This window comes from Arvicanthis niloticus, chromosome 19 (assembly GCF_011762505.2).
Source record: "Arvicanthis niloticus isolate mArvNil1 chromosome 19, mArvNil1.pat.X, whole genome shotgun sequence".
NCBI classification, from domain to species: domain Eukaryota; kingdom Metazoa; phylum Chordata; class Mammalia; order Rodentia; family Muridae; genus Arvicanthis; species Arvicanthis niloticus.
The window spans coordinates 29,537,825-29,562,602 of NC_047676.1; the positions used below are offsets into that span (position 1 = coordinate 29,537,825).

At 41.8% G+C, this 24,778-nt stretch overlaps 1 protein-coding gene and 1 pseudogene across 1 annotated transcript in view; one reads left to right on the forward strand and one right to left on the reverse strand.

Annotated features, from left to right (window-relative positions):
* Wdr70 (WD repeat domain 70) overlaps positions 1-24,778 on the forward strand; it is a 221,653-nt gene that overhangs the window by 194,098 nt on the left and 2,777 nt on the right. Inside the window, exons 14-17 of the mRNA XM_034523560.2 lie at positions 11,841-11,941; positions 13,612-13,691; positions 15,343-15,459; positions 16,599-16,761. Coding sequence (XP_034379451.1) covers positions 11,841-11,941; positions 13,612-13,691; positions 15,343-15,459; positions 16,599-16,761 — 461 coding nt within the window. The remainder of the gene's footprint in view (positions 1-11,840; positions 11,942-13,611; positions 13,692-15,342; positions 15,460-16,598; positions 16,762-24,778) is intronic.
* LOC117723961 (transcription factor BTF3 pseudogene) lies at positions 6,118-6,619 on the reverse strand (annotated as a pseudogene).

The following is a 24,778-nucleotide window of genomic DNA, read 5'->3' on the forward strand; positions in this document are numbered from 1 at the left end:
TGTTCCATATTGGAGCATAATTAAATGATACTTATCATTTCAGTTTTTTGGAAATTGTAGATAAAATTTCTATAAGCATTTCCCATGCAGGTTTTTGCATTAATATAAAGTTTCATTTCCTTGAGATTAGAATTGTCTTTTTATATTGTAGATACCAGCCTTTTTGTGGGATATGTGATTTTTAGACATTTTCCTCTCTCCCCCTCAACCTCTCTCTCTTCCTCTCCCTCTCTCTTGCTCTCTCGCTCTCTTTGTGTGTGCAGACAACTTTGTAGAGACAGTTCTCTGCTCCACCTTTTCATAGGTTTCAGACATCAAGCTCAGGTCTTCAGACTGGCATCATCGGAAGTTAAGGACCTTCAACTGCCAAGTCTTAACAGTGTCTCTGAGAAAACAAAAGTTTAAAATTTTGATGAAATCAAGTCAAATGTATCAAATTTTTTCTATAGATTCTACTTTTGGGGACACTTCCAAGAACTTGACTAACTCCAGATCTCCCTAATTTTCTTTTATAAGGTGTATAGTTAGTTTTCTGTTTTCTGTTTAGGTCTGTATCCCATTTTAAGTTAACTTTGGTGTAACGGAGTAAGATGTAGCTAAGGCTGAACCAAGACTGCCGAGGGCAGTGCAAAGGATTTTCTAAATGGTTAGTAGCATGTTTTGTTTTCTTTTCTTGTGTTTTGCTTTGATAGGAATCACATCCGTAGCCTCTTGTGTGCTAAGTTCAGCCCTGAAATATACATAATCAAGATAGGTCACCTCCATGCAGCTTTTTTTTTTTTTTTTTTAATTCACAGCTTGCCTCAGTTGGTAAAACGCTTGCCCACAGCCTGGGTCTCAGTCCCCAGCACAGTAGCCTGCCTGTGGATGTTCATCTGCAATCCTAGCGCTTGGGATAGAAAGCAGGCGGGTGAGGGCTTCAAGGTCTTTCTTGTCTGCATAGCAAGTTTGAGGTCAGCCCAGGCCACATGAAAATTCTGTCTCCATATAAAAAGAAAAAGCCTGATTTAATATAAAAAATACACAATGTATAAAATACTGAAATTTTAAAAATAAAAATAGACTCAGTTATGTTGTGTTAAACTGAGTTAGAGCCTGGGGTGAAAGGAAATCTCAGTTGGACTGCTTCTGTCCTCATTTAAAAAATTGATATTTGCTGATCACAGGCATTATTTATTTATTATTTATTTATTAACTTTTTGGTGAAGGGTTACTTTTGCTGTAGTAATTTCTTTGAACTCTGAATTTGTTCCAAATCTACCTACTGACTTTACTTCCCGAGTCCTCCTGTCTGGTTTGTGACCACATTCAGAGGGAGAGGCTAAGCAGTATGTTTCCTCTGTCTTACTCAAAACCAACAGGAGCCTTTTTACATTCAAAAACAGTCGCAGGGTAATGGAAAGCACAGCGTGACACAGTGCAGACCTCAGCAGATGTGCTCAGAGCAGGGCATCAGCTTATAGGAGATGATGTCATTGATCGCCCTGTGGCTTACCTCTCTTACCCTGGTGGGATGTTCTCTTGACGAAGCAACACTACTCCAGAGCTACTGAACTTTGCATAGCTGCTGTCTGGAATCAAGCATGGTTTGTGCAGATTTTCCATATTATTCCAGAGTTCATGTCTTTGCCTGAGAATTATGATTTAGCTGCCCTGCATAAAAATTAGAGCTGCACTTTACAGAAGATTTTTACAACCTCCCCCAAGAGTTCCTTTCCCCTCTCTTTAGCCTCACGTTCTCATGTTCAGAGCCCACATCCTTTACTCTAGTCCTCGTGGACCTGGGGAACAGGTGGTCAATATCCTCTGCTTCCCTGATGGTTATAAAGTTGCTGCTCTGTCTTTTCTTGTGTAAGTGAACCAAACATTCAAAAAAAAGAAGAAGAAGAAAAGAAAAGAAAAACCTTTTCCTTGTGGATCGGCTTTTTTCAGTGCTCCTGTTATCTTTAGTAATGTTTTCTCAGACATTCTAAGTTCCCAGTGACCAAATTGGGCTGGGAAGGGCCCTGGGGGGCTGCAGGTGCTGTGTGCGTGGTAAGTGCATGCCATTTATTGCTTAGCACAGCACATGGTATGTGGTGGGTATTTGCTAACAATCTTGCTTTACTTTTTATTGTACTTGATTCTAGAATGTTCTTACTGAGTTTTACATTAAATGTTCTAATCCCTCTCACTTTCTTTTGTTTTTATTTTTTAATAGTTTCAAAAATAATTTGGAATGTCACAACATAAGTATATTCACTTGTAGATTTGATTAAAGGAGTGTACATTTGTTTTTTTGTGCTTGTTTAAAATTTGACATTGATTATCATTTTTTACACTTACTCAAATAGCTGTGTTTGAATTCAGTGGAAGAAACCCAAATTTTCTACAGATGCCAAAAATATTGGTAATCTAAATTCTGTTTAGCATAATTTGCTTTGGTTGTTATACTATTAATGAGTGTGAGCTATTGTAAAATCTACTGTGGTTTGAAGTAAAGGGGAGGAAAAATCACATGTAGCCCATGCTGGGCTCAAATTCATGATTCTCCTGGGTGTTAGGATTGTATGCGTGCACTACCATGCTGAGCTTGAAGTAAATATTATTAGCATTTGACATTTTATAATGTCTAATCAAGGAACTGGAAAGAGCACTAGCTGCTGGTCTGAAGGACCAGGCCTGGTTCCCAGCCTCCACAGCTGCTCACAACTGTCTGCAATTGTAGTTCCAGGGGATCCAATGCCCTCTTCTGGCCTTAATAGGAACTGCATATGCATGGTGTACAGACATAATGCAGGCAAAAGACCCATTAAATTAGAGTTTTTTAAAAATTAAAATATCTAATCAATTTATTTTCTTAGACTAGGAGAGAAATTGCTGATTATCACCTCATTATTTCCTCAGTCTCCTTTAAAAGGACAATTTTAGTTGCCTTTAACAAGTGGATTCTTAATTCAGATGCAGTTATTAAAGCCTCACCATTCTGTTTTGCAATAGTGTTTCCTGTAGAATCAAGATTTCCCAGTCTTTGATCACACATATATTTTTTTCTTTAGTAGCTAGAGACTTAGTATGTTTTACACATTTGTGTTTTATTCACATAAACAAAGGGCTGATGAGTATTGTTGTTGTTGTTATTGTGTTTATCTCTAAATGTTGACAAACGAATGAAAGATAAAGGGCTTGGGTCTGTGAAGATTAGATTGGAAAAATTTTGATCAGGTTGTAAAAATTTTGCCACTGGAAATGTTTGATTTTGTGAAGAAACAAACTCCCAGATAATAGAAAAGCTGCAAATCACAGCACCAACTCTTACTGCAGCACCAGTCCTTACTGCACAGAAGCTCATTAAGTTGTACAGTCTTTGGGTCTGGCTAATTTTGGTGTGTGATGTTTTTATTTATTTCCAACTTTTTATAATAAAGTAAAAACACATTTTAAAAGCATAATTCACAAGGAAAGTTTTTTTTTTTTAAAAAATAAAAGATTAGATTTGGTTCACTTCGACTAGAAGAATATGGGCATCAGCATCATAGCCTCCAGGGAAACAGAGGATATTGACTATCCCCTTTACAACCTGGTCCTCATGAATGGTAACATGTAATATCCAAAGATATGACCGTTCTTTGCCGGAAGTGACTAGCCTGAGGTTCCAGTACCTCAAATGCCATGCCATTCAGGTCTGAGAGGCCTCCAGGTCCTGGAATGACAATAACCCATGCCATGCCCACCACATGGAGACATGTGAGGTGAATCCCCCCTGTTAGGGCCTCTGGTCTCTGAGCTGTGCAGGAAGACCACCCACCTGTGCCCCCGTGGGTCGCAGCTTCAGTATCCTCTTTTTTCTTGCTCCCTGGCTCTCATCAATAAAAGCAATTACCAGACTTCCTCCAATAATTACTTCTTCTTCTCTGTCATCACACTTTCTTCTCTAGAATTGCAGTTGGAGCAAACTAGCATTTGTTGTTTTGAATTAGATGAGGGAAATTTTATTTAATTTGTTTTACCCAAGAGACATTCTATTTTCTCTGAGAACTTTTTCCTGTGATGAAATTTTTTGAGCAAGTTTATTATCAAATACAGATGTGGTTCATTTAGTATCAAGGACAACTACCAGGTTCCAGATTTTTGCTGCTTTAGTGGTTACCTCAACTTTATAGCACAATCTAAAGTAAGTTGATCTTAATAAATATGTTTTCCATGGCTGTGATGGGAACTAATGTATGATTATATGGAAAATTTGAAAGTGTAGTGTCTCTGTTGCAGTTTTCAACCTATGGGTCATGACCCTTTGGGTGAGTGTTGAACAACCCTTTCACAGAGATCACCCAAGATCATCAAAACACAGATAATTACATTACAGGTCATAACAGTAGCAATATTATAGCTATGAAATAGCAACGAAAATAAGTTTATGGTTGGGGTTCACCACAATATGAGGAACTGTATTAAAGGGTCACAGCACTAGGCAGGTAGAGAACCTCTACACTATGAGGTATTACGGCAGATGCAGAACCATTTTGCCTTGCTCGTTCTCTTGCTACATGAGAGAGCTCCAGCACCTTTCCTTGTCACCATCAGGCTTCTGTCTGGTTTATCAAAGAAAAAATTATTTGGAACAGAGAAAGGAAAAGATTTCCAAGAAAAATGACAATTCTAGCCTATGGTGGGACTGCCTTGAAGTCAGGGTGTACATGAATAAAAGGGTAGATACGTGGAGAGAATCTGGCTGTGCTGGCCCTTACTTCTCATTGCAGAACCTGAGAGGCAGAAACAGGAAGATCACAGGAAGTGTGAGACCAGCCTGGTCAGGGCTGCACAGCGAGTCCCTGTCTCAAAAGACCAAAAGCAAGAACTGAACTCTCTGGAGATCTTCGGAGAGTGAACACAGCTCAGAGAGTGAACACAGCTCTTCAAGAATTTTTTTAACAGGATTTCTGATTTGGGTTGGAAAATCCATGGAGAGTGAACACAGCTCTTTTAGAATTTTTCATAGCTCTTTTAGATTTGTTTCTAAACAAATTTTTGATTTTTTGAATTACTTAGAGAGCGGACACAACTGTTTTAGAACATTTTCTAGCAGGTATCCAGAGAAGGCAGTGTGAAAAGCGAACACAGCAGTTTTAGAATTTTTTCCTGGCTTTCTGATTTTGATAGGAAAACCTAAGAATTACTTTTAGAATTTTTCTAACAGGATTTCTGACTTGGTCAAAAAATTAAAAAAAAAAAAAAAAAAAAATCTGACTTTGGTTGGGAAACCCATGAACTATCCAGGGAGCTTTAGAATTTTTACTAACAGACAGAGCTGTCTCAGCCAGAGAGTTTATAGAATAGCAAGAAAAAGCTGTCCAGAGCAGAGGGGAGAACACACACACACACACACACACACACAGAGAGAGAGAGAGAGAGAGAGAGAGAGAGAGAGAGAGAGAGAGAGAGAGAGAGAGAGAATGAATGAACAGTCTGAAAGGCTGTCTTGAGCAGACTATGGAGCTGAGAGCTACGTAGGGAGCCATCAGAGCAGAACATAGGCTGCCAGCTTGGACCCGTTTGTTTTTGCTGCTCCCAGACACCCCTTCTCTCAGAACCCATCTCCAAGCCGAAGCTGGTTCTTGGCACAGTGGAAGAGTGCAGGGAACAGGGAGGAGACAAGTAGCCTGGAAGAGCTGTAGCAGTTCCCACTTTAATCCTTGGCCTCCTTTGCCCAATATTCTAATATGGAAAACCATTTCCTCTCTTTGTGAAGTAAGTCCTGGGCGTGTGGGAATCTGGAATGCCTTTTCTCTGGTACCTTCCTGTCTTCATCTGTCATCTTTCATTTGGGGCTGACACCATGACCTATGGGTCAGCAACATGGTTAAGTGTGATGGGTAGTCCTGGGGCTGGCCACCCACAATGCTAAGGCTTTTTTTTTAACTAGGCAAAGAATTTGATTAACCTTTTCCAAACTTTGTTCCCAGGCTTTTTCAGCCTTATTTGCTGCAAAGAATGAATTATGAGTAAGCAAAAACTGAAAAGAGCTGCAGTTTCGGGGGGGGGGGGGGGGGGGCGTGGGCTTAAAAATATTAGAGATTTAGATTTTTATCAGATCTATAAGCAAAAAAAAAAAATTAAAAAGTAGTCCTGATATAACTTCTGCAAGTGTCACCTTCTTCAGAAGTTGCCTTAGTTCAGTCTGCCTCGTTCTTAGAAGCCTCATCAAAATTCTCCACCAGATCTGGAACTCCATCCTCATCCTCCTCTCCAGCAGCAAGTGGTGCTTCTCCATCCACAGATAGTTCGGGCAGAGCTTCAGCCAGTCTCCTTAAACTGTCTGCAGCAAGCTGGCTTAGGATGCTGGGAAGCACTTCTGTCGGCTGCTTTGTCTCAGTGCGCCCTGCACTGGTGAAGGTGTTTGCTGAACTGTAGGGTTGCTAAGATGCATCCTTGTTCCTTGGTTTATAAACATGTTCACCTCTTCTAAACCAGGGATATTGTTTACCCCTAACTTCCTTAAGGAGAACTGCAGGTTTTTGTCATCTGCTGTGGCTGTTCTGTGAACCACCTTTTTCTTTCTACGAGCAGTTCCTTTCCCACCAGCGCACACTTATGACTGCAGTTTGGCGAGTTTTTCCTGGTTCATGATAGTTTCTTTCATCTTGTCTGAGTGGAAATGGGGCTGCGAGGGGGGACTAGGGTTCATGCTTAGAGGGTCTTGGGCACACCAGCTGAGATTAGGCACACACACTCGGGGACACAAGATGGCAGCTCACTAAGGCTTCTTATACACAGGGCTGCACAACTGTGCATCTGTTTTCTGAATAGGCATCAGGCTGGTTTACCAGAAATCACTGAACTTGCTTGTTCTTCCAAGGAATCAGGTTTGCTTCTTTGTCCTTCTTCCACGAAACAGAAACCAAATGTGAAAATCACAACTGGTGTGTGGTGCTCAGTGAGGGTCAACAGCTAGGAAGGACCAGGCAATGGTGTTTGGACATAATCATGTTTAAAGTATAAAATTATAAGGATGCTGGGCTTGTCTTCAATGGTGTTGTTTAGATAGATGCATCGCACATCTAGGGTGGTGCTCTGGTCTCTCTCTCTCTCTCTCTCTCTCTCTCTCTCTCTCTCTCTCTCTCTCTCTCTCTCTCTCTCTCTCTTTCTTTTTGGATTTAGTGATACCATCTGTTCCCTATCTCCTTGCATTGCTGGGGATCAAATGGGAGGTACTTGAATTCTATGCAAGCATTCTTCCACTGAGCCACAGTCTCAGGCTCCTTTTTCTTTTGAAAAATTAACTTGATAAGATTCTAGTTCTGAGTTAGAAAGGTTTGGAAATGATTTAAAACCTCCCAGTTAGTATATAGTATATGGAAATGAACGATAGAGTTGGCGATACCTGGCCCATTCCCGCCCCTCTGTTTGTAAGTTATGTAAGCATTGCCTCCCCCAGTCTCAGTTTACTTTGTTTGGTATTCTCCATCTATGAGATGGAATGAGGTCATTACTTTTGTAAAGACTCAATTACATCACACTATACAAACCTCCACTGCCAGTGAGCTGGCTCAGTGGGGAGACGCTTGCCACATCAAACCCAGCGGCCTGAGTGCAGTACCCCGGCTGTACACGGTGGAAGGAGAAGACTGAATTCCAAAACCTGTCCTCTGACCTTTTTTAAATTTCTGCCATAGCACATGTACCCCCCATACATAAACAAGTAAATAATAAAAATAAATGAATAATAATATAAAATTCCAGGTACCTTAGAGTTCCTTTCCTACATGTCCTAAAATTCATGTTCAGTCACTGATTTTCTTTCCCTCCCCTCCTCATTTCCATGGTTTCACTTAAGTAAACCAGAAAGCCATAGAAATAATTATTTGGAATTTTTGTGGCCATCTCACTTTTGCTAAGGGGTAATCCAGAATTCCGGCTTTGGAATCTTGACACTGTTGGTGGTACGCACTGCTCTCCTCATCTCCCTCTTTCTTCTGGTCTCTGCAGGGATAGGAGATCTCTGTGTTGAGCCCATTTGTGTATCGTAACTAACCCTGGCCATCTTGCTTATGTTCTCCACCGTTACTTGCTGTCTCTTGGTGGTGGCCGCTAGAGCTAAGTCCTTCTGGGGCAGTTGTGTTTACTCTGCATACTGAGTGAGCTTTGGTTTAAAACAAATAAAACTCAGCCTTGAGCAGAACGGACTTGAGCTTTGACAACTGACCGTAGCCATTAGTTGACTCAAGTGTGTCAGTAAGATGAAATGGATTAGTGAAGAATAAAGTGCTCTCTCGGTTTAATTAAGCAAGTCACTATACACAGTCTACAGATCAAATACAGAGCCTCGCTCTTAATATGCAGTGGCCTTCTGCGTGGCTGATAAGAGGTAAAGCCATTCTCTTTGGTGTCATGGGTCTGGTGTTTCTGGGCTTGTCTCTCATCCCTTGGTTTGGGAATGTTCCTTCCCTTGCTTTGCAGCACTGTTCAGTTCATGTCGAAGGTCCAGGCATGCTAACCGAAGGGGCGTCTCTTAGAGAGGATGAAGGAGTTTGGGCTGTTTGCCTAAGTGAGTGATTGCACTCTCTTTCTTTGTATTTATAGCTCATCTGTCTTCTGATGGTTCTGGGCTCCCAGCAGGCACGTGTCCATTATTGTTGCGCGCGCAAAGCCCAGTATGTATGTTTGACAAGTTAGCCGTGTGGCAACTCTGCTTGCTGCCGCCGGACTCAGGGATTGTTTGGTTTGGCAAATGGCCAGCTCTCTGCTATAAGATGCATTTCCTTGACAGGACAAAGTATGGAGGCACATTAGCTGCAAAGTTTACAAAGGTCAGCTAAACACACACAATAAATATTAATAAACAAAAAAGGCCCACCCACCTTTGACTTTGAACTCTGTTTCTTCACTCTGTGTTTTGGAATCCCTGTAGCACTTGATTAATAACCAGTCTTAAGGAAATTGAGCCTCAAGTGTCCTGTGCCTAAGCTAGTCTGCTCACAGGCTCCTCATTGGCTGCTTTGGTGACTCACTGTCACAGTGGAGTGGTCTCTGGACTAACTGTTTAGTTCAAGGGCTCTTACTTCCATGTCCCTGCTTCTGCATGAGAAGAGGGTAAATGTGCTGTCTCTGCCAGCTTCTGCCGGGCAGTTATGTGGGGTGTGTCTTGGAGCTCTGGAGATAAAGGATCTGAGCAGGAATAGAGGTGAAATGCCTTCAGACTCCCTGGAAAGCAACCAGACATTGGTCTGTTGGCCTGAGCAGTTGCCTCTCTAACATTTACACCCTCGGTGGAAAGGGGGAGAGTAACAGTAACCTGCTGCCCCTGGAAACTGCCTGTTTGGCTGGGTGTCTTGGAATTTATCAGGCCCACATTGTGGATCTTTTCCAATTCTGCACCCTGCTCACTTGAAAACATATTTGAGAACCAGTAACTGCTTAGCCAGACCTGTAGAGAACCAAGGAAGAGAAAGAATTCTAAAGCCATGTCACTAACATTGTCCTGGGACCATTCATGGGTGGCTGGGCTTTCTGAAGGCACTTGAAAACCCCTTGGCCCCTTTTCTCTCATATTCTCTCTAGGACTACAGAAGGAAGGAACCAACCCTGCTGGATTTGTGTGATGGTTGGTTATAATAATGATACACAGAAATCAAATTCTTCCTCATGGAAAAGAATAGTTTTTTAAGTTGAAAATTGTCTCCAACTCTGGTTAACAAAGTAACCCATGTAGGTATAGGTGACCTGGAGCCTTTAGCTTACTTGAAGAGACCAGACACTATTCTAAGGACCTAGAATGTACTGCCAAACAAAACTAATCCAAATCTCTGGCCATGGGACATGAATTCTAATTGAGAAAGGCATAGCAAAAGTAATTTAAAAATCCTATTCTGTATTGAAGATATGTGCTATGGCAAAAGGGAAGCGGGGCAAACAGAGTTAAAGGGTCCTAGCGTTAAATAAGCTTTAAATAAGGTGGGTTTAAAGGGAACCTCATGTAAGCAGAGGCTCAGGTGAACTTACTCTAGGTAGGGTGACATAGACACAATTTAGGAAGTTGTCTCTGCAGCTCTTTTCATGCTTCCTATACCTAACCAGGAAGCGCCCAGTGGTCTAGGCACAGTTGCCACCATAGTCTCAATGGCAGAGCACCTGCAGAACATTGTCTGTCAGCACACTTACTTCTGACTCGCCAACCTGGAGCTGTTAGGCAGAGAATCTGACTCTCATGCATGTGCATCCTAAAGTAGCTTCCATGTATGCCTGCATAAAGCAGCAGTGACTGAGAGGGGCTGAGCAGGGGAAGAGAGAGAGGGTCTAGTATAAGGGCTAGCAGGTAAGGGGGCTTGCCACCAAGTCTGACAACCTGAGTTCAGTCCCCGGAAGCCATCCACATTGTGGAAGGGGAGAATGAACTCCTCTGATCTCTGTGTATGCACTGTGGTACACACATTCTCCCCTCCTCATAACTAACCAAATGTGTGTAAAAGAGAGAACATTGGAAAGAAACACCGTGCTATCAAGTATAAAGGATTCCAGTGGTTCAAATGGTTCCAGTGTTTCTCCTGTTACTGTTGTTTGGTTTGCTTTTAACACTTGCTAGCCAACATTGGAAAGCAGCACCACAGATCTGAGGCAAGCTAAAGAAATGAGAAAGCCTGCCCTTTCAGCTTGCCCTACCCCCACTTCCACCTCTGTGGGGGAAATCAACACTGACTCTGGAATGGCTCAGTCCACTTCAGTGGCGCACCCATGGCTTAAGAACCACCTTGGATGTGAATTAGCACTTGCAGGCTCGTCTTAGCTTCCTGCATAGTTCTGGAATATCAGAAAAGGGTTTGCAGCCATTTAACTATCGCCAGTCAGGTGAGAGTAGGATTTCCCCCAAAGGCTCTCCAGGTATTCCTTCTTAATGAAAGATTGAGCGGGATGTGAGAGACAAGGAGGAGAGCTCAGCCTCAGGACACAGGGCTGCTGGGCTTTGATTTTACCGAAGACCTCAAGTGTCAGTGTCTGGCTGTACCTCTTTCCCTGTCGTCCTTATGCATGTGCACAGGAAATGGGCTGTTAGTCTTCGATGAATTCATGCTTCCTCTCATCTCGCTCCAAATGAGATTTGTAGAACTTGGTGTGTGGTATTTGTGCTTCTCAGTGTCACCTTCCTGTTCCCCTCCCCCACCCACCCCCCATTCTCTTTATGCTGTCCCTCCAATCTTCCCTCCTACTCCAAGAAAATTGAAAACAGCTTGTGAGAACTCAGAACTCAGGTTCTCTGGGACCCCAGAGTACCAGTTATTCCTCACCAGACATGATTCAGAGGGCCATAGCTTCCAGTGAGGCACTTCTTTAAATAGCTTCCCATCAGGTTAATATCAAGGCTTTGCAATTGATATCTGCTTTATTTCTGTCATGGCTTTGCTGTTTTGTCTCATAGGCAGGGAGAGATTATTAATTGTCTACCAATATGTGCTCTTTGAAAAAAATCTTAATGAGACTTGGGTCTCTGTGAACTAAAAACAATAACCACCTGGCCTCAATCTGAGTCCAGCGGGACATACTGTGTGTGTAAATGCATGAAAACCAGATCTAAGTTCGCTGTGGTGGTGAGCTTCACAGGGAGACAGCATTCCGTAGTGCCAGCCTCACACTGGAACTGGACTGTCTAATTGTGGCCCCACGGCTTTATGGGTGATAAGAGGTGGTATGGACTTCACTTACAGAACGCAATGCTATGACTGAGAAGATATCTGAAAAGTTATGGGTTTCTCTCAGGCCAGTACTTGACTCCTTAGTAAACTGACCATCAAAGCACCAGCAGGATTCTTTCCTTCCTTCCTTTTTTTAATTTGGTCACCTGACTTGACTTCTATGGCTGTCCTTTTTAGAGTGTGGTCCGCTGCCTATGGCATCCAAAGCTGAACCAGATCATGGTTGGAACTGGAAATGGATTGGCAAAAGTGTACTACGACCCCAACAAGAGTCAGAGGTATTTCATGGGAAAAGCCTGTTTGAGATGGACGACAACTGGGGCGGGCTTGGGTTCACCCTGGCTTTTATTCATACCCTTTGATGGGGATCCGCCCTTTTAGAAAAGGCAGCTGGTCCAAAGTAAAGCCTCAGACTCCTAGCATTGTGCTTTAAATGGGATTTAGATCTCACCCTTGATCTGCATCGAATTCAAAGGGAAAGTTGCCTGGGGATTTGCAGTCCGTTGGCAGAAATGTTGAGTGCAGGGTTGGGGGAGTCCTGCTTGCTCCGTGTGCTCCCCTTGGTGTACAGTGGCATTAGCAGAGATACACGTGAGAGACTAACAGACAGGACTAGCCACTCATAAGAAACAGCAGCAGTTTTTCTTTTACCTTTTTTGGGGGAGCTTTCTGCAGTTACTAGTTTGTGTATTTGACGAGGTTATGCTGTGTCCGCTGAAAGGGATAGGATAGCACATGTACTTTCCCTGGGCCCTAAGCCCACCCCAGGTCAACAAAAGCACACCAGTTTAATCCCAAGGTCTGGGGACTGGGAGAGGCTCACCCAGCTCCTCGGGTATTCACACTTTCTCTTCCATAAGACAGACAAATGTTACCACCCCCAGGAGAATGGTCCTTCCGGTTTCTGTTAGTGTACAAAGTCACATGCTGAACTTGTGCCCTTCCCTATCATCCTGTTTTGAGGTCTTACATGCTGTCTAAGGAAAGTAATGCTTATCTTTATGAATGAACTTTCACTCACCATAATTCTGCTCTAATTAGAAGTGGACAATCCTGTGTTCAGAGGTTTATGAACTAGTGTTGAAACCTTTGCCCTATAAAAGTTATAAAATGATATTTAAGAAGAAGTAGGATTTTGTTTGTTAATAAAGTAAAAATGTTAATTAGTGTGGATGGAGACCACTCAGAAAACTGCCAGCCTTATGTTATGACACCCATTTGGAAGGTGCTGTCTTTACTTGGGATCTATAAGATTTGCTTATGTATATTTCCTTCAGAGAGACAGCTCAGAATCACTAAGGTGAGGTACACTCTTAAATGGACCATCAGTTAATCAGGTTGTATTCCCTGAGCCCTGCCGCTAGGCATACTCCAGCTTAGACACTTAAAACTGTATTTGAGATACAGACATACACCATGCTGGGTCCTGCTGGCTGAAGGACCTTGGTTGCTTTTATTTGGAACATAGGCTAAAAATGGAATCCTATGGCCTTGCTTAACGTACAACATTTCTTTAACATCTTATGTTCTTAAATTACTTTTGTGGATTTCTCTTTAAATTAGTGTCCTGAATGCCTTGGTACCTCTCTCAGTCTTTCACTTGGTGGGAGACACTGACTGATAGATGTGAATTTCTGGAAGTTCATTGTCACCCACAGATTATTTTTAAAAAGTCTCACAATTAATGAAAATGCTACAGTGAAACCATGGATTAAAATTAATTTTAAAAATGAATTGGCCAAGGTCTTCCAGTATTTCAGTGTTACTTGCATCACTACATACAGAGGTAGAGGTAGAGTGTGTGTGTATTGTGTGTCCACATGATAGAAGATGTGTTATGTGTGTGATTGCTTTGAGACAGTCTCTGATGGAACCAGAAGTTTAGTGTTTCACCTCTACCTATTCCTAAAATACACTAAAGAAAATAATTTGTTTTAACTCATCATAGGGGAGCAAAATTATGTGTGGTTAAAACCCAGAGGAAGGCGAAACAGGCTGAGACCCTGACCCAGGACTACATCATCACCCGTAAGTTGTTGTTAGCTTTCCCCAGCTTCCGTTACGCTTCTCTGTGGTCTTGTTCATTACTTGGTTTGAAATCAGAAAGGGCTAGAGTTGTGGCATCTATTACATCATCTTCTATCATGTGGACACAGATACAAGTCACGTGACAGCATCACTTTAGCTTCTTGATTTCTTGCAAAGATGAGGCTTGCCTCATGTAACTCCTCATCCAAATGGAAAGCACTGGCCTGAGCTGAATGCATTATTCTATTATAGTGTTTTAAAGGCTGACATTATTCTGTGAATAAACAAGATTCAGAAGGCTGGCAGTGTGATGCTGAACAGTGAATTCATCAGTGAGATTAGACAAGGGATCCATGACCATGTACTAACACACTTGGAGGAATTTCTGTATAAAATGAATTCTGTTCAGGGCAAAATGTTTTCTCTCAGGTGGGTCAGACAACCCTATTAATCTGACAGGTCTGTGTTCCGAAAACCATAGCTTCAGACTTGTAAGAGCCCAGGAAGGAAGTCTTGGATGCCACAGAGATGAATAATAGAGTGGCCTAGGGTGTGCTCTACGGCTGACCTTCCTGGTGACGGGTCTCTTGTGAGACCATGGGGCTAGTCATCAATCAAGAGATCCCAACACACTCTTTGCAAGAGTAGAAGTGTTAAGCTGGGGTCATAGCCAGTCCAGCTCATGTGATTACATGCGGCCTTCTTAAATCCCCCAGTCACAGGAAGTAAAAAGCAAATTTTCCCACCTAAAAATCCTGTGTGCCGTGTTGCCTCACTAGAGTGATGAGGACTAGTGTGCTTAGCTTCCCTGACTCAAGGCAGGCCTTAACTGGAAGTAGGGGCAGTGGATCTGATGGGGAAACTGGAAGGGTTTTTGAGGTGTTACAGGTGTTTCATTTAGATTATAACCTTTGTCTTCTCCAGTCCCCTGAAAATGTTTTCTCTTTGAAAACATATTTAAATATGTGTTTAATGTATTAATAGAAGAAGTTCTAGATCAATAAGAAGATAGCCATTTAAACTCCACAATAACCCTGTCCTCCAAAATGTTCCCTTTCCCCTTAAGTCCGTATTCTTTTTATGTGAACACCTGACAGTGGTCGAATACACATGCCTGTGTTACCCTCTTGTTTTGTGTACCAACCATGCAGAAGGAGGGCTAAGTGGCCCGCCCTTGTGGTCACTCTGTGTTTGCACCCCTCTGCTGAGAGGGGGTCACATTTCAGAAGTGTGTGAGGTGATTCCAGTGTTTATGAGTCTTCTAAAGAAACTTGAGGACTGACAGACACGTTGTTGGCATTACTCATATCTGGGTTCCATAAGAAAAAATAAGAAAGTGATTCTATGAAGTGTTTCTTTTCAAACCACAGAAATTGAGCTTTAACCCACTGTTAGGGAGATGAGACTCCCCAGTGTTTCCATGATAGTGTTTGACAGCGCTTCCTGAGTGCCATTCCCTGCCAGCAGAGGTGAACAATGAGTCTGGTATCAAACAAAATTAGCTAATTGGTTACAGTAAGCCTGTCTTTTATTATTAAATGAAGGCTATCATTATGATTTCCATTTCATGTTTCAGTTAGTCATGCATTAGCTATGTTTTTGGATGAAGGGTTATTATTATAATGAAATTTTTCAATGTGACTTTTTACAGCTCATGCCTTGCCCATGTTCCGTGAGCCCCGCCAACGAAGTACAAGGAAGCAGCTGGAGAAGGACAGACTGGACCCCCTGAAGTCACACAAACCAGAACCCCCTGTAGCAGGCCCAGGTGACTGAAACAGCCCATTGTCTGGCAGGGAGAGGAGGGGTCAGGGTAGTGTCATTGATATGGAGGTAGACAGAGCTTTAGGGCCTGAGTTGTTCTTGATCTTCAGAGACACTAGTGGCTTTCATATGCTTTCTTGGCCAGCTCCAGAATCACAATGTGTAGAGCTTACAGAGATGCAGTGCTGAAATAGAGAGGACACCTAGGGCCTTTTCCTCCCTAGCTTGAGCCTTGGGTGACCTCACTTGAACTCTGGGACTCCTTGGAAGCCAGTGCTAAAACTGCTGCTCTCAATATTGGCTGACTATTGGTCTCCTAGCCTGCTGTCCAAACTGGATTAGGTTTCACACGAGGCAGAGAGTGACCATGGCTTAGCTTGGTGTGATAAGGTGGAGCTGCCCACTTCACTGGCAGGTAGGAGGAAGACCAGACCGTAGAAGTAGGAGGAGCTGCAGGGCTGGCTCCTCCCCCAAAAGCTGTAATAGTTATTGGCACAGAAAGCATGTAGTAATTGGTCTTCTAAAACAATTTCTTCTTAATTAATGAAATTTATCGTCTAGTGTTATTTGGTTAGTTATGTGTTTATCTTTCTAAAAATCAGTTCTTAAGAGAATTTTCTAAAATGTCAGCCCATTTTTGTTATGAGACACCCAGCAGGATGCAGATCTTCGCCCCTAAGCTTGCTGTCTGCCAAGGCAGTCATAGCAAAAAAGTAGAGAGTCCATGTGTTCGTGTGACTTGTTTTCCTCAGGACATAGAGCAAAGTGCCTATAATATATCTACAGGGAGTATGTAAAGCCCTAAGATACATTTGTTTACAGCTAAAATAGCAGCTAATGAATAGAAGTTACTTTTTGTATTGAATATCAGCAAGTTCATGCTAGGGCAATTTTTAGTACAGTCCTTAAGAAAATGTTTTTTTTTTTCTTTTTAAAAAATCAGTGTCATTTTGTAAACTAAGCAACTAGAACATTTTTTAATGTTGCTCCCTATTTTTAAATGTTAAAGGCAGGTGATTCTTAGTTTTGACAATGAAAGGTGCAAGGATGATAAAACACTGTTGAGATCTGAGCTCAGGACAAGCATATATACTCAGGTTTCTTCATGCTCTCTCTAATCAGGGCTTTTTTCTTCTGAAACAGGTCGTGGTGGCCGAGTTGGAACCCACGGGGGCACCCTGTCCTCCTACATTGTGAAGAACATTGCTTTGGACAAAACTGACGACAGCAATCCCAGGGAAGCCATTTTGCGTCATGCCAAAGCAGCAGAAGATAACCCATATTGGGTTTCGCCAGCATATTCCAAGTAAGGAAAAAGCTGTGAAAACAGAAAAGTGGGGTCTCCTGAGATGGCTTAGTCATGAAGGCACTTGTCTACAGGCCTGGTGACCTTAGTTCATTGCCTGAACCCGTGGAAACATACAAAGAGAACCGAGTCTACAGAGTTTTCTTCTGAACTCAACATGCACACCATGGCATCTGCGTGTATGCATGCATGCATACCTCTCCCACATGATAGTAATAATACATTTTAAAAATAAAATAGAAAAATGGGACTAGCAGTGTAGCTCAGTGGTAGAGTGTTTACTGTCTACAAAGCTATAAATTTAAGCCAAAAAAGTAAATAAAAAAATAGAGAAATTATTATTCCCAATGAGTTGAGAAGAACATAACAATAGTATTTGGAGGTTCTAACTGCTTTTCTATTTGAGCACAAAGAATGGGCCAAGATCTGTAGGTCTGATACCAAGAATTGTAGCTGTGATAGCACTGCCTATAATCCCAGCAGCTAAGAGACGAGGTGGAGGCCAGCCTGAGCTATATCTGAAGATATGGAGTAAGTTCAAGGCTAGCCTGAGCTATAAGAGGCCCTGCTCTTATTCAGACAACAACAATGGAATCAGGAATTCAGAATCTTGAACCTAGACGTTTACTTATATTGTAAGACTCTAAAACAGTGAATTTCAAAAACTGCAGTAGCTTGTTATTGGAGTTAAAGCCAAGAGTAAGCCTATGTGCAGGGGAGTTAAAAGCAAGCGAAGGGGCATGACCTGCCTATTGCTTAGGAAAAACTGAGGGTGGGTGTTGTGTTTTGTTTTCTTTTTGCTTTTCGTAGTCTTGCTATGAAGTCCCAGCTGGGATCTCACTGTGTAAGGAGGCTGGCTTTGAATTCGCAGCAGTCCTCCTGCTCCCGACTCAGGCTGGTTCTCAGGGAGGGAGATATAGATATGTACAGTGAATCCAGCCTTTTAGAAAGTCCCTCAAGCAGCTTTACATGAGTGAGTATGTAACAGATTTTAATGCAGCCAAACCACCCACATTTACATCATGGGACGTACTATGTTTAATTTTCAATTATTGACTTTTGAAATTTTTACTAGAACTAGTTTTAGACTTAGGCAGATGCTACTACCTTCCATGACTGTAATATAGTTGACTATTCTCTGTAGTGGCCACCACTGGCCAACTGGTCAACCTGACTATCTTTCTGAGGAGGATTTCTTTTCAAGTATACCTTTTAGAGTTAATGAGCTTTATTTAAACTGCATCTCCATCATGTGACCTTCTGGAAACCCCTCTCTATTTAGTTTTCAGTCTAACTGTGTAATCATTCGACAGATGAAATGTGAATGAACAATGCCTCTTATTTTGTTAACAAATCTTATTTATAAACTGTAGGACTTTATTACTCTTGATATCATTTCTATTTATTCTACTTCTGATATCCCTTATAAAAGCCATATTGTTTTATTTTCTGTCAAAAGAAAAAAAGATAAAGTATCCAGCTGCTTATTGTATTTTTATTATTTTAAATAATTTTTATATAAATTTCTGAGTCTCTAGGGTAAAAAATTATATAAATGGTGTTGAACTCTTCCTTTTTTAATTTTTATACCTTTATTTCTTTTTCTCATCAAATTGCCTTGATTACTTCCAGAATAATAGTAAATTATGTCATTGGGAGTAAGCATGCTTTTCTCCCTTTGAACGTTAGCAGGAGAGAGTCCAGTAAACTGTGAATTTTCCCTTCTTATATATGAAGAAACCCAACCAGCAGCTTCATAGTGTTTAATCTCATGTTCTTTGCCCTAAAATCTAAAATAGACTTTTGAGAATATGCCTCTAAGGGTTTAAGGAAGAGCCTACTGCTCTCCTTTATGCACTCACTTAATGACAGTCAGTGAGAACCTCCTTTGTGTGAGACAGTGTTCTAGAATGTGGAGACCTAGTCATCCTCATGGCAGACACTGCAGGACCCTGGAAATGTTGGGTCTTGGAGTAATCAGGGTGGGGCCAAATACTACTTTTGTGAGATCTTCTTTTCTTTATTATATGCATATGAATGTTTTGTCTTTGTGTGTGTGTGTGTGTCTGTCTGTCTGTCTGTCTATGGCACCATGTGTGTGCACTGCCCACAGAGATTAGAAGAAGGCTTCAGATCCTCTGGAACTATAGTTACATATGGTAGGCAGCTACCTTGTGGGTGCTAGGAATCAACCCCATGTCCTCTGGAAGAGCAGCAAGTGCTGAGCCATCTCTCCAGACCCCAGGTGCTATTTTAGATATGGTTGTCAGAGTAATTTCCTTACTGAGGTGGAGGAAGTGGAACCTGCAGTTACCTTGGGAATAAGTATCCCATACAGAGAAAGCAGCCTGCAGAGACCAAAGTCAAGCAGGTCTGTGTACTGAATCCTGTTCATTCCTTTAGCCACTTTAAAATTATTTTAAAAATTATTTCATCATCATCATCATCATCATGATGGTCATCATGTGTGACTGTGAGCACTCACGTCTTGGCTCATGTGTGGAAGTCAGAGGACAGCTTTTAGGAGTAGATTTTCTTCTTCCATGCTGGAGTCTAGCATTTGGACTCTGGTCAGCAGGCTTATATGGTGACTGCTTCTACCTATCTCACTGGCCCCTTAAAAATTTTTTTTTTAATTCTTTTATGTCTATTGAAGTGGTGACATGATTTTCCTCCTTTGATCTACATGTGAGAACCTCTGACACCGCCCTATTGTGTTGCCCACTTGTTAGTCCAGCTTCCTAACAAACAAACTTTTAAAAACTTATTTGTTTTGTAATTGTCTTATAAAACTGTCAAAGCATGGCTGTTTAGAGGAGTGCAGAGCAGAGAGTAATGTCTTTATCCGCTGTCCCCTCTCAGTCTGTCCCGTTCTCTCCTGTCCCAGTCTGTCTAGACGTTATGACTTTCCCAAGCGTGCTTCACAATTAATATATTTCTCGGACAGTCCCCATCCTGGCTTTCAAGTTTATTTAAGTGGAGTTAATTGAAGCTGATGGTGTTCACTGACCTTCCTAAAGATTGCTTTTGTCATGGTGAGTGGGTTATTTTTAGTTGAACAAATGTGCTGGGTGTGAAGGAGTCTCTGCCATGCTGCCCCTCACGTGGGAAGAGTGCTGCAAGGAGCTTGCAGCCCCAGGACCCGAGGCTAGCCCTAAGCTCAGTGCCTTGGCCCCAGCGCTGTGCTCTTTCTGGTGTATACCCTTTCTGCTGCATTTTCTTCCCACTCGTTCCTTCCACCCATTCCTGCTGCCTTACATTTGTTGCCTGCTAACTAAGTTGAAGGCATTGCCTGCCTGTGGCATGTAGCGTGTTAGCTGGGATCCTGTGTTCACCTGCTGCAGGATACTGCTTACTGCCAAGTGGCAAAGTGTGTGGAGGGAAGCTAATATTTAAAGGGATCTTTCCGTAAAGGTCACTGTAACTGAGAACGTGTGTCTGGTTGTTTTTCTCCACTGCAATTGACTTCTGTCAGTGATGAAGTGAAGGTGTATTTACTATATCTCTCTTGAACAGGGAAAGCAGCTCATCAAAAAGACATTCCATAAATAAGTGTTGGTGCTACACCACAGCATATGCTCACCTATAATCTCCCATGTGCTAGTGATGCCTGAACACTTTACAGGAGTCACTTGAGGATCTCAACTCAGTCCTGACACTAGCAATGTAATAGCCATGCAAGTTTTCAAACATAGCAGGATTACAGAGGACTCTTGTTCAGCCGCACACGGGCAGATTCAGTTACAGTTTCTTGTTCAAAGATGCTGCTGGAGGGAGGGAGGGAGGGAGGGAGGCAGGGAGGGAGGGAGGGAGGGAAAGCTGGCTGGGGAAGGGGCAGGATGTAGATCCAGAATGCTATTAGCTTACACATCAGACAGGATAGATGTGTGTGGGAGCTCGGAGCCTGGCCAGCAGCCTGCCAGGATGACAGCTCTGTCAACCATGGCTGCTCTTTTGCCAGATGAACTGCCATTATTGCTGGTTCAGTTCCTTTAGCTACGATGTACATATCTTTTGAAATGCAAGGTTGGTGGATGTATGTGCTGTGTACGTATTAATATCACTCCCACTTATAAAGAGTCCATTTAAAGTCATAGTGAGTTCATAAGCCATATTAAAAGCAGTCATTGTGGGCAAGGAAAGAGAGATAAGTATCCCCACACACACACAGCATACGCTAAATATTTGTAAATATTAGCTGATTGTCACTATTCACCATGTTCCTGTGTGGAGAACAGTATGTCATAGGCTAGTTTTGTGAACTGCTGTCATGTAGGCCATTGGGGAGAGGACTGAAATGTGAATTTCCAGGTCCATTCCAGACTAATAGTCTCTGTGAGATTCTGCCTGAGAAACTACATTTTAAGAAGTGCCTGAAGTGATGATTTTGCACACTAATGCTTGGAAATAATACAAAAGTAATTACTCAGAATCATAAATTATTTCTCTTTAAGAAACTTCATGCTTAAAGACCAGACAGCTTCATTTTAGAAGAGTCTCATAGCAAATCATTTCCATAGAAAAAGAATCTCCCCAGGATTTGAAAACATAACATGTTACAATGTTTTATTTAACATGTGTATTCTTTTACTCAGTATAGCATACCTAGGACTTTTGAAAAGGTGTCAATCCTGTGAGGTGAGGAACCCTGTTATCTAATGTAAGTTATATAAACAGTGATGACACTTCTTTTGTACTAACACTGTGATGGACTTGTTAAAAAAATCTTAGTATGTTTTATCATAATAATCCTCATAACCCATAAGGTAAACAGTATTACTGTCCCCACCTTGCAGATGAGGAAACAGAAATGTGTGACTTGACCAGTGCCCCACAGGTAGCAGATGGCAGACTTAGGACTGAGTATAAATGGTCTGCCTTCTACACTCTGTGATTGTTTCTCTTCATGGGCAGCTAATAGTAGCTGTTGGGATGCTGAGAAGATGTCTGTGTGAGCCAGCATGGTTTAGCAGAGGGAACCCTAGACTAAGAGTCAGGAGTCCTGAGTGTACTTCCAGTTCTGCTAAGGGCTGGGCTTGCCTTACTGAGCTGTCTTGCCTTATCCACACAGTAGGAGGGTAGGGCTCTATTCATAACCATGTGAGCATCCTTAGAAATGTGTACCTGAGACATCAGAAAGAGCTTCTGGGGGACCTGCCCCGCCTCTGGTTGTTTTCCAGTCTCAGTGTTTTTCCTATGTACCACTTGATAACAAGGAGCTGATGGTGATCTTACGGGACTCTTGTGGGTTTCCTTCATTCTTGTATTCTGTACCACATTTCATACTTCTTCTTCTTCTAGTCACTGAACTCTCAAACATAGTGCGCTGCACTCTGAGTTCAAGGAGTATTTATTTCCTAAAATGTTATGTCTTCATTTCCTGAAGAAAAGTCTTTATCTGCAGCATCTACTGCTTTATCTGCAAGCTTCTTACACATCCTCAGTGTTTTCTAAGAAGTGGTTAGGACAGAAACAGCCATTTCAAGCTGAATCTTTTGGTCAAGCCTTTTATTTAATCATAATAATTCTGCAATTGTGATGATTGGGTCAGAGTTCAACCAGGCTGGATTCATGCTAACAGGGTTAACAAGTGTGTCAGATTGTCGAGTCATGGCTATTATTGGCTTTGGCTTTGAGGTTTTCGTTCATAATAAACAATGGGCCCCTAGCCAAGAAACCTTGCGGTTTATACTCACATCCTCATGATTAAATGTTACAAGTGATTTCTCCTCATATTCTTCCGATCACCCAGGAGCTTGCTTTCTGCTTCTTACATGAATCACATCAGAAGCACACCCGTAATTAGAGAGACTGTGACCCGTGGACTTTCCATTGCAGCCGAAAACATTGTGATGACTTCACTCTGCTTTGAGTGTTAGAAGGAGTTGCAGAGACATAGGTTAGAGCTTAGTCAGAAGAAAATAGAAGTCCCCTGACACTTTGAGTCTCTGACACAGACAGTGCACCCTGAATGCCCTTTAGAAGATTGTGGTGGGTGGGGATGGATTTGTTCTCACTGGCTGCTCTGGATGGAAACCCTGAAGGCACTCACTTTCCTTTGGGTTTTTGTCATTGTGCTGGAGTACACACTTGCCATGACTCACATTGTACAAATAATCTGAAGAATTTCTTCTAAAGTACCAAGTCAGTGCACCATGAAAGCAAGAAGGAAGGCTCTTCTGGGGGAAAGGAAGCCAGATCACAGGGCAGGAGACCACTAAGAATGAAGTGTAGTTACACGTAGTGCAGAGACGTCAGTGAAAGCCTTTACTTTGTATACTAATTCCCAAAAAGAACTTGAGCCACCTCAGGAATGCTGAGAAATAGTCTTCCCCAGAGAAGAGAACACCTCTGTCTACCCAATCCCATGTGGTCAGCCCTGAAAACATGTACAAGCAACCTCATACAGCCTGAGCAAGTGACAGAAATATAGAAACATATATATGGACATATATGCATGTAACAAGAACTAATGAAAAAAGAGACCATAAATTTCAAAGAGATCGAGGAAGAGTATATTGAAAGGGCTTTAAGGGGGAAAGGGAACAGGTATATGATGTAATTATATTATCATTTCAAAAATAAATGATACAAAAGTTTTAGACTATTTTTTTAAGTTAGCACAAAGCATCACCAAATCATAACTTGTAGATTTGATGGACAGTTGCATAAGCTTCTATATTAGCTTCACAAAATCGTATTTCCTTGTAACAAATACAGGGCATACTGGAAATGTGACTGAGCAAGAATAAAACAAAAAGCGTTCCTTTGATTACTTTATTTAGTGGTTGACAGCACTTATTATATTGGAACTTAATTGTCCTTGATAATCCAATGAGCTGTTACCAAATTTAATCAGATGAAAAACTCATACTCGAAAGAGTTAATTGAACCAGAAGATGCAAGTTTCATATCAGCCTTCTGTATGGTTAGCTTTTAGATTAACACATCAAAATGGCCAATGTTAGCCAGTAGAAGAGCAGATGTGGGTGACGTTGGTTTGAGTCAAGTACTCACTAAGCTATGAAACTATGGTATTCCCGTAAACCTGCTAGATTTAGTGTTCTCTTTATTTCTTTTAAGCCATTGTGTTGTGAGGCTGTAAGTTCAAGGAACTGGCTATTAATAATTAGAGAATAAGGGGCTGCAAAGATGGTGCAGAGGTTAAGAGTATTGGTTGCTCTTGCAGAGGTCCTGGGATCAATTCCTACAAGTCATATGGTGGCTCAAGACTACTTATAACCGTAGTTCCAGGGCATCCAGTGTCCTCTCCTGGCATCTGCAGACACCAGGCATGCATATAGTGCAGATACACATACAGGAAAACACGCATGGATGTAAACAAACAAACAGACAAATGTAAGATAAGAAATGGTGGGCAATATAAATGCTTCCCTGAAGAATGTCTCTCTTGCACTTTGTGTAATGTATGTATGTAGCTCTGAACTGCTGCTGTGTTTTCATTGTCCATGTGCTCTGGCTGGCCACACTGTTTCTCATAGACATACAGGATGGAGACTGTGCTAAGAGCACTGTACTAATTCCACTTGTTTAAGCAGCTCAGAGAAGAATCCACACTTAGTAGACTTAAAAGATGTATTGTTGCTGTTCGGTTCCTCCTGGCTCTGAAAGTAGGGTTTCTAGACCAGCTTTAAGTTGTTTTCAATGCATTAATACTTTGTCCGTCTGCATGTTCACATCGCTCTTCCTTGTCATTGTTGGTTTATTTTTATAGTGCTTTCATGTGCCAAGGGCAAATTAGGCCGGCCATTCCCTAGAGAAGAGATCTGCTCGGTCTATTCTTAACTATGTGATTGCCCAATCGTCTCTGTTCTTCATTGTCTTGGTCAAGTGGTAACTAAAAAATCTGTTTAAAATGCCCCAAGATAGACCTGAATTGAATTATTAAGATCATTCTCATGTGTAGAATTACAAACTTTTTAAAAATAGTAACTTGAAGAAATGAACTCAAAGGCAAGAGTTGCTCTAGAGAAAGCTGCGTGGTTGAAAGCTTGTC